Source organism: Vitis vinifera, chromosome 15 (genome assembly GCF_030704535.1).
Source record: "Vitis vinifera cultivar Pinot Noir 40024 chromosome 15, ASM3070453v1".
NCBI classification, from domain to species: Eukaryota; Viridiplantae; Streptophyta; class Magnoliopsida; order Vitales; family Vitaceae; genus Vitis; species Vitis vinifera.
In genome coordinates, this window is record NC_081819.1 from 14,823,801 (window position 1) to 14,838,629 (window position 14,829).

General features: G+C 36.5%; 1 protein-coding gene across 2 annotated transcripts in view; it reads right to left on the bottom strand.

Moving 5' to 3' along the window:
- The window catches only part of LOC100246137 (glycine--tRNA ligase, chloroplastic/mitochondrial 2), a 114,752-nt gene that overhangs the window by 71,034 nt on the left and 28,889 nt on the right, over positions 1-14,829 (bottom strand). For both annotated transcript variants that reach the window (XM_002270738.5, XM_059742999.1), the window contains exons 12-16: positions 12,466-12,592; positions 11,955-12,038; positions 11,583-11,669; positions 4,816-4,917; positions 4,302-4,365 (exon numbers count right to left, since the gene is read on the bottom strand). In XM_002270738.5, the coding sequence (XP_002270774.2) occupies positions 4,302-4,365; positions 4,816-4,917; positions 11,583-11,669; positions 11,955-12,038; positions 12,466-12,592 (464 nt within the window). The remainder of the gene's footprint in view (positions 1-4,301; positions 4,366-4,815; positions 4,918-11,582; positions 11,670-11,954; positions 12,039-12,465; positions 12,593-14,829) is intronic.

Sequence of the window (14,829 nt, forward strand, 5' to 3'; positions counted from 1 at the left end):
ATAGGAAGTGAGTCAGCAGGTACCTCGGCCAAAGAAGGAGGAACAGCGACACGATGATGGCGATGATAAACCTGAAGTGGGTGAGAAGGCACTGCATCAGGTGGGGAGATAATGGAAAGGGGTAAGACTTTAGAAACAGGAAGAGACTCAGAGGTGGAGAAGAATGGTGAGTCCTCAAAGAAGGTAACATCAGCGGAGAGAAAGTAGCGATGAGTCTCAGAGGAATAACAACGATAACCCTTTTGAAGTCTGGAGTATCCCAAGAAGATGCATTTTGTGGCTTTGGCAGAAAGTTTGTCCTATCCAAGAGTGCAAATATGAACAAAGCAAGTACAACAAAAAACACGAGGAAGGAAATAAAGTGGTTGGTCAGGGAAAAGAAAGGAATGAGGAATCTGATCATGTAATACAGATGAGGGCATACGATTAATCCAATAACATGCTATAAGAACAGCGTCCCCCCCTAAAATGAAAAGGAACATTACTATGGAGAAGGAGAGTACGAGTTGTCTCAATAAGATGTCGATTCTTACGTTCAGCTATCCCATTTTGTTGAGGAGTATGAGCACAAGAAGACTGATGAAAGATCCCATGTTGGGACATAAATGAAGTAAATGGTGCAGAAAAATATTCCCTGGCATTGTCACTACGTAACACACGAATAGAAATATTGAACTGGGTTTGGATTTCAGCATAAAATTTCTGGAAAATAGAGAATAACTCAGCTTGATTTTTCATTAAAAATAACCAAATACATCGAGAATAGTCATCAATGAAAGTGACAAAATACTAAAATCCTAAAGTAGACACAGTCCGACAAGGACCACAAAAATCAGTGTGGACAAGTTCAAAAGGAGACTTTGCCCGATTATTTAAACGCTTTGGGAACGAGATACGAGTATGTTTCCCAAGTTGACAGGACTCACACGCAAGTGACGACAAAGATGAAAAACAAGGGACCATTTTCTGGAACTTGGATAGACTAGGGTGGCCGAGGAGACTGTGGATGAGGAGGAGAGCATCAGTGGAAATGCAAATTGCAGGAGTTGAAGGCGAGGTGAGGTGAGGTGATAGAGGCCTTGAGACTCACGTCCTATGCCAATCGTCTTCCCCGTACTCCGGTCCTGCAAGGTCACAAATCTATCAGAAAAAGTAATAGAGCAGTTAAGAGTACGAGTGATTTTGCTGATGGAGATAAGATTAAAGGAACACTCAGAAGTATAAAGGACAGAAGTGAGAGGTAGAGAAGGGAGATGATGTGCCAAACCAATGCCTTTAGCCACAGTTTGAGAACCATTAGCTAAGGTAACAATAGGTAGGGCAGAAGTAGTAGTAATAGAAGAGAAAAGATCCTTATTACCAGATATGTGATCAGAAGCGCCAGAATCTAGAATCCAAGGTCCAAGAGAAGATGTGTGGGTAAGACAAGTAGAAGCATTACCAGTCTGGGCAACAGAAGTAACAGAAGCTGACTTGGTGGCCTGATAGCGAAGATAGTCATCATACTCACTGTCAGTGAGGTAAATACCCTGAGATGTGGAGGAGCTCAAAGGCTGAGGCGACTGAGGATCAGATGACTGGGCCACGTGAGCAGTATGGGGAGGCCGCCCACGTAACTGATAACACTGATCACGAGGGTGGCCAAGCTTATTGCAATAGGTGCAATGAGGACGTTGGCCTTTACCTCGGTTACTACTACGTCCTCCTCGAGAGTTAGTTTGAGAAACTAACACAGAAGAATCTGAAGTGTTATCAGATGGCAAAGTCTGAGTGGAGGAGATACGGAGAATGCAAGCAAACACATCATCCAAGGATGGAACGGAGGAACTGCCAAGAATCTGATCGCAGACGGTCTCAAGATCTGGACGGAGGCCAATAAGCGTAAGAACCATGAAGAATTTGTCAATCTGTGTTCGTTGATCCCCAACATCAGTAGTAAGAGGCATCACGGTCAAGAATTCCTCCTTAAGAGAGGCAATCTGGCCAATATAAGTAGATAAATTCATGTCTTGTTGTCTGACATTGACAATAGAAGAAGTCACCTTATAAAGACGTTGGATATCATTCGTGTATAGCCCTTTCGCCTGATTCCAAAATTTAAAGTATGTTTTGTAGGCCCGAAGATGAAGCAGAATCTTAAGATCAACTGATTGCCATAACACACTACATAATTGTGCATCTATCTTCCTCCATTGTACTCTGTCAACCTCAGGGATATCTGCCTCCTACGTAACAAGGTGATCCTCATAACCTTCATCCATAAACCAAAGCTCCACAGAGGCAGACCAGGACAAATAATTTTCACTGCCAACCAATTTCTCCGAAGTAATCATTGGAGATCCAAATATAACAGAGGAAAAAATGGAACTTTTAGTAGTCATATCTACTTATCTGGAGAACGAAATATGTTTGGATCGAAGAGAGCCCTAATACGGCTTCAGATCGCGGCTGAAAAAAGAAAAACCGAGGATTTGCGGCTATGAGAGACCAAATAGTAAAGAAAAACAAATGTGGCACTATTGGAAGGGTAAAAGAACACTTCCTAAGACACATGCAGTGCTCGAGGTGGAGAGGAAGTCACTGGAGGTCACCGGAAAGGCTGTTTAGACGGCCGGCGGAGACAAAAACCCCAAAAAATGCACTTGCAGGGCTCGGATGGCACAAGCACAGATGGAGAGTGGCTAGACGGCATCAGGCGAGGCTAAAGGTGGAAGCGCGTTGCCGGAAAGTGCTCCACACGCCCTCACACGCCGGCGCGTGAGGTTCAGGCCGCCGGAGAAGAAGCGCGCGTGGTCAGCGCGTGACTGAGATTTTCCCTCCGGTGCTTTGACAAAACTTGAAGATCTCCTCCTTGCGCACCTGATGGTATGGTCGGTGTCAGAAAAGGACTTCGCCGGAAAAGTCGCCGGCAGTGAGGGTTTTCTGACGGTGATACGGTTGATCAGAAAGCTTTAGAAGATGGGAAAGGTGACCGGAATGAAACACGGTCACTGAAAGGTTTCCCAGAATTGATTCACGGAGAAACCGGAAATAATTAGGTTTTTTTCTCCCCTGGCTCTGATACCATGTGAAAAAAGAGAAAAGGAAGAATCCCTAATTTTTGTTATTAAAAACTATTAATAATACACATTGAACTTGGGTATATATATATATACATGTTAGTGGGACCCACAATACAATAAGGAAAAAAAAGGAAAAGTAAATAACTGAAATAATTGTACACTACCTAACAGTATCTATGAAATAAGTGCAAGCTTTTGTGTCTACATATTTAAAATAACATCAAAGTAATGAATGACTCCCAACCAAAGATTCACCCACAACCCAATTGTGAGACATAAAATGACCGTCCTGGTAGGAGGTATATGCTAGTACACCCTTTAATATACCCCATCTGCCATCCCATGGTTTTCAAACTAATTACAGATAGATGGATGGTTAGTAGTTTTCAACATAACCCACTACCAACTAAAATCAAAATAATTCCGGCCCCTGCAAACACAGAAACATAAATAAATATATAAGGTGTCGTTTGGACATACTTCTTTTTTTCTATTTTTAAAAACAAAAAGTAATAGTAACTCCTATATGTAATATAAGAATTGTTTAAAACTTACCTTAAAAGGATAATGACTTTTAAAAAAATATTTTTAAATAAATTGAGGTATTAAAGAACTTTTACTACCTCAAATTTTAAAAAGTTATTTTTAGGAACATAGGATAAGTCTATATTTTTTATATAAGAGTTACTAAATTTTACATACAAGTTACTACAATTTTCTATTTTTAAAAACAGAAAATAGAAAGTGTATCTAAACAAGCATTAAATACATAAATTTTAAAGCCAAAGTAAAGGAGGGGAAAAAATCATTTATGCATGCAATGAGTTCACAAGAGTAATCAAATTAAGAATAGAATTAAAAAAATAAAAATAAAACTTATCAATTATTGAAGACCATTTGGAATATTTTGCCAATGCAATCAAGTGAAAATAACATAACACTGTAAGAAACTCAGCAACCAGCTCACCATCCAAGAAAGTTAAAATAAATGCTGTGAATGTTTAACACAGTAAAAAAAAAAGTACTAGATGATACAGAAGAGTGAAATGTCATCAAACATGAAAAGTAATAAACTAACCCAGAATAAACTTTATAAGGTTCATATATATAGAGAGTGCAGAAATAAAACAGTCAACAGAACACAAAAATATAAAGAAACAAAGCAAACCCATAGAGAGGAAAATTAGTGAACCCGAAATTAAAAATACTGTATTTATGTCTGCATCTATATTGACTTACCATCAACTTTTTTATATAAGGAGTCCAGAGATACACAGTATCTACGACAAAAACCCTCAGCAGCCTGACATGAAGTAACAAGACAAAGATCATATGTAATATCAGGTAACAACATATAAGATATGGTTAAGTAAAAATCTAAGATTCTACTTGTATAAAAAAACAATGAAATATCAGTATCCATGATGACAAATTAGGCATGGATTTGTTATGAAGAAAAGCAGGAAAAAAAAAACCCTAGCAGCCTGACATGAAGTAACAAAAAAAAGATTAAATAGCAATTCAAATTCAACGTCAGGTAGCAACAAATAATTGATGTTTTAAGTACAAAGCAACCAAAGTGAGGCATGGATTTTGTTGTCATGAAGAAGATAATCACATTGCAAAAATAACACATGCTCAAAATCTAAATTCTCCCATTTTCTAATACTGATGTTGTACAATGCTACTAACAAAAATAAACTACTCTTAAGCACAGAAGTCCCTGCAAACAAAACTGCAAGACAGGCAAGACCTTCGTAGGATTTCTTTGACCATCAAATGCCTTAGAAACTGGAGGTCCTCGAACTTCTACTTCATTTTCCGCTTGCTTGGTAGAGAGATTCTTAACACAAACCTGTAAATGGGATCATTCACAAAGTAATTTAGAACCAGGCCCCATCGTCAATAGTGTTATCTGTAGTGTTCTCATAATATAACATCATGCATATAAACCTTTCAATATACAGGTTTGAATCATAAATTTTATGCAAATAAAATAACATCTCTTTTTCTTACTTCACTCATCACTTTTACATTGTTTCGTCAACTAATATTGATAGGATATTATAGTTCCAACTTCGTTGAGGTTCTCCCCTTCTTTTTATCCTTTTTTACTTTCATACTAATAATTGAGATATAAAGAGGCTAAGAAACTTTAGTTGGTACTTTGAGGAACTGTCATTACCTTACAAGCATTTATAAATGAACTACATTTTAAAACATTGAAAGAAAAGGAATCAAGCTTGAGGCCTAGTGACAAATTAAGAGTTAGATTGAAAAAATCTTTTTAGATTAACTTCACTCAATAACCTGCATGTAAACCTCACATTTTAAAGAAAATTGAATGCTTTAATACTTCTCTTTTTTCACTAAATTATCTGAATAATATAGTAGTATGTATAAAAACCCAGACTGAGGAGAGAGTAGGCTGAATATAAAGTGATGATCAGTTTTAACTGCTCATTCAAGGCTCAACATCACCTGATTCACATTCACAAGGCTATCCAAACAGAGCACCATACCAAAATTGTCCGAATTAAGCTTATATAAGTGTAAGAAGTTTCTAAAGAGACTTAAAGGCATCTACACATATCCATAAATGGGTAGCAGTCATTGGAGTTGTGCGGAGTATTTTTTTTTTTATAGGAAACGACAAAGCAATATATTAATAGAAAAAAGAAGTACAAGAGAAGGATAAGGAATCCTCCCACCAAAGAAAACTAGTCTACAAGAAACCAAAAATCAGAAATTACACTATAATAACGAACAACTAGTCTAGGCTAAACCAACCCATTGGAACTACACGCCGCTAACCAATCAAGTTGTAACACAATCAGGGGGGTTCCCTTAAAAACCTTGGAACAAAAAGCCCAAAGAGAAGCAAGGAAAAAAATAGAATCCCAAAGACTCTCTGGATTTCTTGCTTTATCCTCAAAAATCCTCGCATTTCTCTCCCACCACACAACCCAAATTAAAGCTATGCACGCAGCTTTCCATAAAACTATCCATCTCCTCGATAAACCAAAGCCACTGAAAGTGATGGATAGCATGTCAGAAATGCTCCTCGGGGGAACCCAATCCATCTTGGCTAACTGAAATAATTTGTGTCATAACCCCAATGTCAAAGAACAATGTAGGAAAAGATGATCTGCTGATTCTCCATGCCTCATGCACAACTTACAAATATCCGGACTAAGGGCTTTGTGAGGTCTTCTCAATTGTAGCAAGTCATTAGTATTTACCTTCTTGTGTGCCACCAACCAGACAAAGGACTTAACCTTGAAAGGGACCTGAGAATTCCAAACGAAATTGGTAGGGAAAACTGAAGGAGTTGTGTGGAGTATTCTAGAGAGTTCTTGAAAACTCTTGTAATAGACTTGTACATAGAAGCTTCTAGCATGATAATCAAGGTTCTAGAGATTTCCAATGGTACCTATAAATGGATGATGGTCCCATTTGGCTAAGGCACCAAGCACTTGAGAGCTTCCAAGGCATTGTAAAGTATTCTTGAGTAATAAAGCCTCATTGTTTAGTGTTGCTTCATTTGTTCACTCTATCTTCCATGTGATGTAACATTATGTAAACAAATATGGATTGAATCTTTATTTTTTTCTATACAATTTGATATTTATTGCCCATACAAGACATTCAAAAAGGAAAATATACAATTGTCAACCTAATCTAGAATAAGAATTAATTTTGAATTGGAAATCATAATCCTAGATTTAGCTCCCTAAAATAATGAAATTGACTGAATCAAATCTCCTAAAATAATGCAATTCTCAACACATTGCTTAGCATAGCAAACTAAGTTTGGGGAAGGTTGACTTAGCAACTTCAAGTGTCTTAAATTGTCTAAGTGTCACAGGTGTACTTTGAAAACACCTAAGTCCATGACACCCAGTAAAAGATGGTGGAAAAAAGAACCAAAAAGATAAAGATGAAGAAGAAGAATTAACAAAAACCCAATTCAGTTTGGCCTGCAGAATTGTGAATACCTAAGTTGGCTGAAATGCAATTACAGAAACATTTTTTTGATATGTCAATGATAAATAGTATACATAAGCTGTCTAGCTAAAGAGGGGAGCAAGGCCACCATGGAGTAAGTATACAACATGTGCCAAAGCCACAGAGAAACAGGAATAGGAACCACGCACAAGGCGCAAAACAGAGCTCAACCCCAACCCAAACTGTAAATGAAATCTAATAGACATTTTATGTTTCCATATCATTTTAACTTGAATATGGATGATTAAAGTCCTCATTCCTTAAATAAAGGTAGGAAAAACTGAAACAAAAAAAATAAAATCAGGTGGGCAATTATACCCTATAAAGACACCATTACTACTGCAATCGCTACCATATTGTGCACTGCCGCCACCAACAATTGCATCACATCAGAACCACCATCACTGCAACATTTGCACCATGTCAACCATAACCAATAAATCCACTGCAGCCATCGCAAGACCACCAATTCACTACAACTGCACCTTGCTTCCACCACTTTAATACACTAATGGCTACTTGGCTATAAGCAAACTAATACCAGTGCTACCACCATTCTTTTAGAAGTTCTTTCCAAATGGAAAATGCACCACAAGTCTTAATTTCTAATAAAATGACTGAAGCCAAAGATCAGTTCGTGTAGATGCCATTATTTATGCAGCAATGATTTTTCCAATGTGTAAAATTAAAATTAAAATTCATTTCCTAACAAGAAAATTTACTTCTAGAATAAGGTGGGGGGATTGGCGACAAGAATCAGTACAAGCAGGAAAGCCTTCGATGAACTAATTAGAGATTGAAGGTTGGTTGGCCTCCCTCACAAAAGCAAGGTTTTTACCAGGTCAAAAATACAACATACAACATACACCAAATTTGTAATAAGGTTAGCAAGTTGTTGATCCCAACAGAGAAGGACTCAAGATTCCCCAATATCATCCAGGAAGTGCTCTCTAGACCAATTTCTGACCAATTGCCCTATCTTGATGGAAGCTAACCCAATTAGGCAGGGTCCATCTCCCTACAGGTTTGAGATTATTCCAACTACTAAAATCTGGAGAGATCTTTATGGAGCTTTGGATTGAGAGACAAGTCTCAAGTTAGGATGGGCACATATTTATGCAAAAACTCGTATCGAGCCAAAAACTCATTCTGCCCAGGAAGAGGAACTAAACAACAAAATTAGCTTTTGAGTGGCCTTATTTCATCCTATAGCATAAGGTAAGGATTTGGCCACTGTTTTGTTTTCAATTCTCAGGGTTTGGCCACTGTATTTTCAGTAAAATCTTTTCTTTTAGCCTTATCCAATTTCTCAGATTTTGTTTCTTTATACCCAACTAATATTTTGTGGAAATCAAGAGTCCCCTCTAAGGTCATGGTCTTTGTCTGGTTAATGGCACATAAGAAGCTAAATACCAATGACATGCGACATTTGAGGAGGTCATTCAAAGCCCTTAGCCCTGATTGGTGCATCCTATGTAGGAGGAGTAGAGAGACGATTGATCATCTTTTCTTACATTGTCCAATTACTTTGGGATGGTGGCATAGGATATTCTCACAAGCTAGGATGGCGTGGGTTCAACCAAACAATATCCACGATATGATGGTGATTTGTTTCAAGTGCTTTGGGAACTCTATTAAAGGCATGACCATTTGGAGGATCCCATGTCTCTCTTTTTTGTGGATTATATAGAGAAAGGAACACTGGATTTTCTAGGACACTTGGAAGACACCAAAGATAATGTGAGATTTGCTTCATTTCCACGTTTCTTTTTGGGCTTACCGTACCGACATTTTTAAACCCTATCCTTTGAGTGTAATTCAACTTAGTTGGCTTTCGATATGTATATCCAAGGGTTGGGCCTAAAGATCAAAAGATGTTATACTTGTATAGGCTTTTTTGTTCCTCTGTATAGCCCACTTTGTATAGTGGAGGTTTCTTTAGGCTTTTTTTATCATGGGGAGGATTTCTCATCCTTCTCATGTTTTATTCTTTCTTAATTAATAGATTTGTTTCTTTCTAAGAAGAAGAAAAAAAAGTAAGAAATAAAGAAACTTTTGGTCTTCTAGAAAAACAAAAGTCATGGCTAATCAAGGACATTAAAAATATTGATGTCGTTGAGAATATGGATCACTTGATGGTAAAACTGATATCTCTTACAATAAAAGTAAAAGTTTAAAGAGAAATTATGAAATGGGAGAAAGGTAAGTCAAAAGATGAAAGTCTAGGCTGAAATGGGTCAAAAAGGGAGAGTTGTTTTAGAATCTAAATTATTTCACGGGGTGCTTAACAATAGGAAGAAGAAGAAGTTGATCAAGTCCATCAAAAGGATAAAGGATCAACACCTAAATATCTAGTGAGATCATCTAGTATAAGTGCAGACAATCTCTAAGATTGAGGATCAAAGTTTAGAGTGATCTCCCATTTTTTAGACTAGTGCAAGATGGTTATGAAGAACTTTTCAAGAAGAGGAGATTAGGGAGGTAATTTTTCAAATGTATAAAGGCACCTAGTCTCCAGAGATGTCCCTGTCGCTGCCCTTTTGCTTTTTTCTATGCCATTTGACCTTTCTTGTCTTTTCTTATCTGCATCTAAGGATTCTCCAGCTCTAAGCCATCTTATTTACAAGGATTTCATCAACTTGGCAAACAAGATTAGTACTCTCGAGCTCAAGGACCTTAGGCCAATCATAACCCATCAAGGTGACCCTTCATCATCCTTCTTGCTCACACATTTGAAAGACAACTAAAAATTCTAGAAATGTATCCTTAAAGAGATTATGAAATATCCTTAAAGAATATAGAAAGAACCAGACTTTCTCTCATTGCTCGTGGATTTAAGTTTGCTTCAAGGTTCAAGCATTGAGCTTGTAGATTCAAGAGCCCAAATTTGTTTATGGATTCAAACAATTGATTCCTGAATTGAGTGTTGGGTGCTAGTCTCATGCTAATGAAGCTGCACTTTACAAGTTATGGATTTGGCTTGCTGAGAAACATGGACCCATATTGGAAGAGTTAAAAGCTTTAAGATTGTGAAGACAACTCATCAAGATCCACAAACAAATTGGGTAACCAATGAATACACTTAAAAATATTTCTTACATATTGAGTTTTCATATTGGATTGCTTTGTTTGAGATAGGGTCCCATGGTTTTTCGCAGAAGGGTTTCCCATGTAAAAAAAACCACAAGTTTTTGTAAATTAATTGCATAATTATTTATGATTGGATTAAAAATATTTTTTTTGATCAGTTATGATTGGATTAAAAATACCAATCATAGAATTTTTATTTTTTTTTAAATAGATGAAGGAACTATATTTAGAAAGTGCCAAAGGGGGCACATCCCATGAACAGAACAGATGTATTGGGCTGCACAAACAAAAAAAAGGAAGAACAACAGACAAAACAAAACAAAAGCTCCTTAAATACTATAACTTGAGCTACAGATGCCATTCTAAGTTAATTAATCTATTCTGATATTTCAATTGTGATATATTTTAAGCAATTTCAATTGGAGTATAAATCTACCGGAATAGAGTAGTAACTAGATCACAATAAATAAAATTTTAACACTTTATAATTAGACCCATTCACCTCATCTAGATCAAGAATCCAGTTTACAGATGATCTTTTAATTGCAAATTTGCAATTACAATAACATATGTATTTAGCCCCAAAGACACTTGCCAAACATTTCATATTAAGCTGATGAGGAATGATAACAAACTCAACAAGTTAGTGAGCTATGTTGCAATAACTAATTAATGGTCATTGCCAACATTAACCAATATCTTGCTCAAGAAATTAGGTAAATGAAATAGTAAGATTTGATTTCAAGTTTTCACCTGTGCTTAAAATTCATATCAATGAATAGTTTGTTTACAATCAAAAAGATCTGATCTCCATCACATGAATTTAGTTTTTCTGTCCTCTCTTCATTACAGTTATATTCTAGTTTTTATTTTTAATCTTAGCATTAATAGGGATTTTTCCGATAAAAAAAGCTTTGAAAATTGTTAAGATCCTTATAAGAAGCAACCTGTATTTATATTACTGACTGAACAAGCTCAAGATTGATCAGACCAACAAGCCACTCTTGAACTAAGATAGCTGAGTCCATTTCAATAAGTAGATTAGTCAATTTCAATCCAACTTAAACCACATTAATTCAAACAGTTTAGGACAACACCTTTGGGATTGTGTACATTCCTGATGATTAGATGGACTTAGCCTAGTGAACTTGAGAATATGTGAAATGCAGATTGCATTGAAAAAATATGAATTCAGCAGAACAGTGGGCCTTCTGACTTAAATTTAAAGTAATCCACCTTTCAGGCTTCTTCAAGATCACATGGTCTTGAGCCCATCTAAGCACCACATCATCAAGTGCAAAATTTTCCTCATTTAAATTGAAATGAAAAGAGTCTCATTCTCTGCATACCAATAAAGTCTAATAACATACACAAACCAAGTCATCAATAAGTTACTAAAGGAGGAAGAATCCATAGTCTTACCACTAATCTGCGTGGTGTACCAAATGCCTGTACTTCGCTGTGGCCCAATCTTTGTTTATCTAGCAACTGCATGATTAAATCCTTGAGCTGCAATCACCAACATGGCCTAGTTCAGCAAATACAAATTAAATGGCAAAACTATAACTCTACAATGGTACAACAAAGCTTTGCTAAGATAAAATTCTATTCAAAGAAATAAGCCTAAAAATAATGACAACACAAATGAAACAAGCACATCTTCCTATGGATTTAAAAGGACGGACAAAGGGACCAATGACATAAAGTATGGAAAACCCCACAAGTAAATTGGAAAAAAAAAAGGAGTATCTAGAAAGCAGATACATTTGCTTCATGAGAAATAAATTTACATACTTGCTGGCTTGCACTAGCCACATCTTGAGGGGGCAACTCCTCCGTTCCAATTTCAAGAAGGAACAACCTTGGATCCTCATGCACCTGTGAGGTAAGCCAGAGGATAATTGGCAACTAATCTATAATTATAAAAATAAATAAATAAATAAATGAACTTTGTCTTTTCAAATTGGAATTTAAAAAAAAAAGAACTTGGACTTTCACATATGGTATTTGGAAAATTATAAATCATTCGCAGATAAAATTAAATCCAAGAAGCAGTCAGTTATTCATTTCAAAAAGTAAGGGGTGACCTTATAATTTTACCAACCTCAAAAGAATTTATTGTAATTTTCCCAACATAAAAAATTTAAAGTTAAAAAAGCAAAAAGAAAAGAGTAAGACTAATGAAAAATAAAAAAGAGAAGTAGAATGCACAAAAATATAAATACAATAATGGCTTGATAAAATTCCTCCATGATAACTGCAAATGAATGAAGAAAATGCAAGTCACCAACAAATACAAACTAACCCTTTGGACTGCTGCCTCCAGAATCTCTTTGGGACAAACCAGCTGATCAGGTTCAGAAATAGTGCCCAGTGGATGTCCAAGTGACTCTCTGGTCTTTAACCAAAGTTGAGCGCATTGACGAGCTAAACTGATAAAAACAACAAGAGAAAGCAAAGATAAGAAGTGAAAAGAATTTTCAAAAGAAAATGTGTGCATGCATGTATGTAAATACACAAGAAACTCAGGAATTCCAAAGTGCTGCCAACACTAATAAAGTTACTACAAGCAACATTCCACATCACCTTGGGCATAACACATGAAGTTGAACATGCTACTTGAAAAAGGCTTATCCATAACTAATAATATTTAAAAAAAAAATGATAAGCCAAAAAAAAGATATAAAATAACTACACAGTTATCAACATCTTTGCACATTGATACATGGATACACAAGGTCCAGTATAGCTTTTACTTCCAAGTCAACCGAACATTAAGATCCAATATGCTACCAGCAGTTAAAAGTTAAAATTAATTGTTCTTGTCTTCAGACACCACACACACACAGAGAAAGAGAGAGAGAGTAGAAAAATAAAAGGAAAGGAAAAAAGAAAACTTCTCTTGCACTGCTTAAAAAATATATGAATGCCTAATACATCATAAACTGTAACATCACAAATAATGGGATAACACATTAATACCACTTTAAAGCATAAATATGCCACCAACCTCAAGATTGACAAATTAATGAATGAACATTGTAAGTGTTTAGCTAGGTTGGCAATTCCGGACAAAATTCTTAAGTGTCTCCTAACTCAGTTTTCCAATTCCTTTTTGGTCTACTTGACCCTTGAAGATTAAGACTTTGCTAAGAGGCCGAGGTTTGTAGCCTAGTGTGTGTTGAATGAAGTGAATCAACCTTGTTTTTCATCTTTAAAAGAGTTAAGAAAGCTGGGATGAATATTTTTTGCTAAAAGGCTTTCGTTCCCCTATTTTTGGATCGATCCAGGTTCAGGGGCAGATCAATCCAACTTACACATTTTTTATGAAATCTCATCCGTTGGATCAAAGGCTTCCTTCATTTAAAAAACCCAAAATTTGCTTCCTGTGCCGTAGAAAGAGAGAGACACAGCTGCAGCCATCCCCTTTGGTTCTCTTCTCCTCTCGTATTTTGGGGTGTTTGGTTGCCAAGAAAATCCAACTTTCTTATTGTTTTCCAAACTGTTTTCCATGGATTTTCTTGAGAAAAAAATGGGTTGATTCTTCATTCATTCATCTCTCAATTTCTAATCTATTTGGGTTTGGGTAAAAACTCAATTTCTTCTTGTGTGGATTCAAGAAGAGGCCGAGATCGAGTTTGGTGTGGACTCCAAGTGTGTTTCGAAAAAAGAAGGTGAGAAGCTGAAAGTGGAGAGTACTAGTCAAGTGGTTCGGGAAGGATTGGTAGGCTTGAATTAGGTAAAACCTTGTATTCAGTTTTTGCTCTTCATAGTGGATGTTCTTGATCGGTTGTAGGCCCGTGATTTTTTATCACTTCGGAAGTTTTTTGCGTTAAAATTTGATGTTATTGTCTTTTTCTCTCATTCTCTACTCTTTGATTTATTTTCAGTTTTTGATATCATTGGTTACTTGGGCATATATGATGAATGGAAGATATATGAGCTGAAATAAGTGTGATTATCCAGTCATGCCTTTCCCACATTCCTAGCTACTTTCTATCCTTGTTCAAGATTCCCGCTTCAATGGCTATAAAAATTGAGAGATTGCAAAGGGATTTCCTTTGGTCAGGGGTTGGGGAATGTAAAAGAGATCATCTTATTAGTTGGGATGTAATGTGTAAACCGAAGGCAAAAGAGGGATTGGGGTTTGGGAAGATTTCTCTAATGAATCTCGCTCTTTTAGGGAAATGGTTGTGGAGGTATCCTAGGGAGAGTTCAGCTCTGTGGCATTAGGTCATTCTAAGCATTTATGGGACATATTCTAATAGTTGGAATGCCAACACCATAGTCAGATGGTCACATTGTTGCCCTTGGAAGGCTATTGCCCAAGTCTTTCAATATTTTTCCAAGTATACTCGGTTTGTGATAGGAGATGGAGAAAGAATTTGCTTTTGGGAAGACTTCGGTGGGGGGACCAACCTTTGGGTTTCCAATATCCAAGACTATTTAGAGTAGTCACAGATAAAAATATTCTCATATCTTCAATTCTCGTTTCTGCTCGTCCCTTCTCTTGGAACTTTAATTTCTATCGTAACCTTTCCGATTCTGAGATAGAAGATTTAAAAAGCCTCATGCGTTCATTTGATTGTTTGCATTTATCCCCATCGGTTTCAGACGCGAGATCCTGGTCTTTATCTTCTTCAGGGTTTTTTACAGTCAAGTCTTTTTT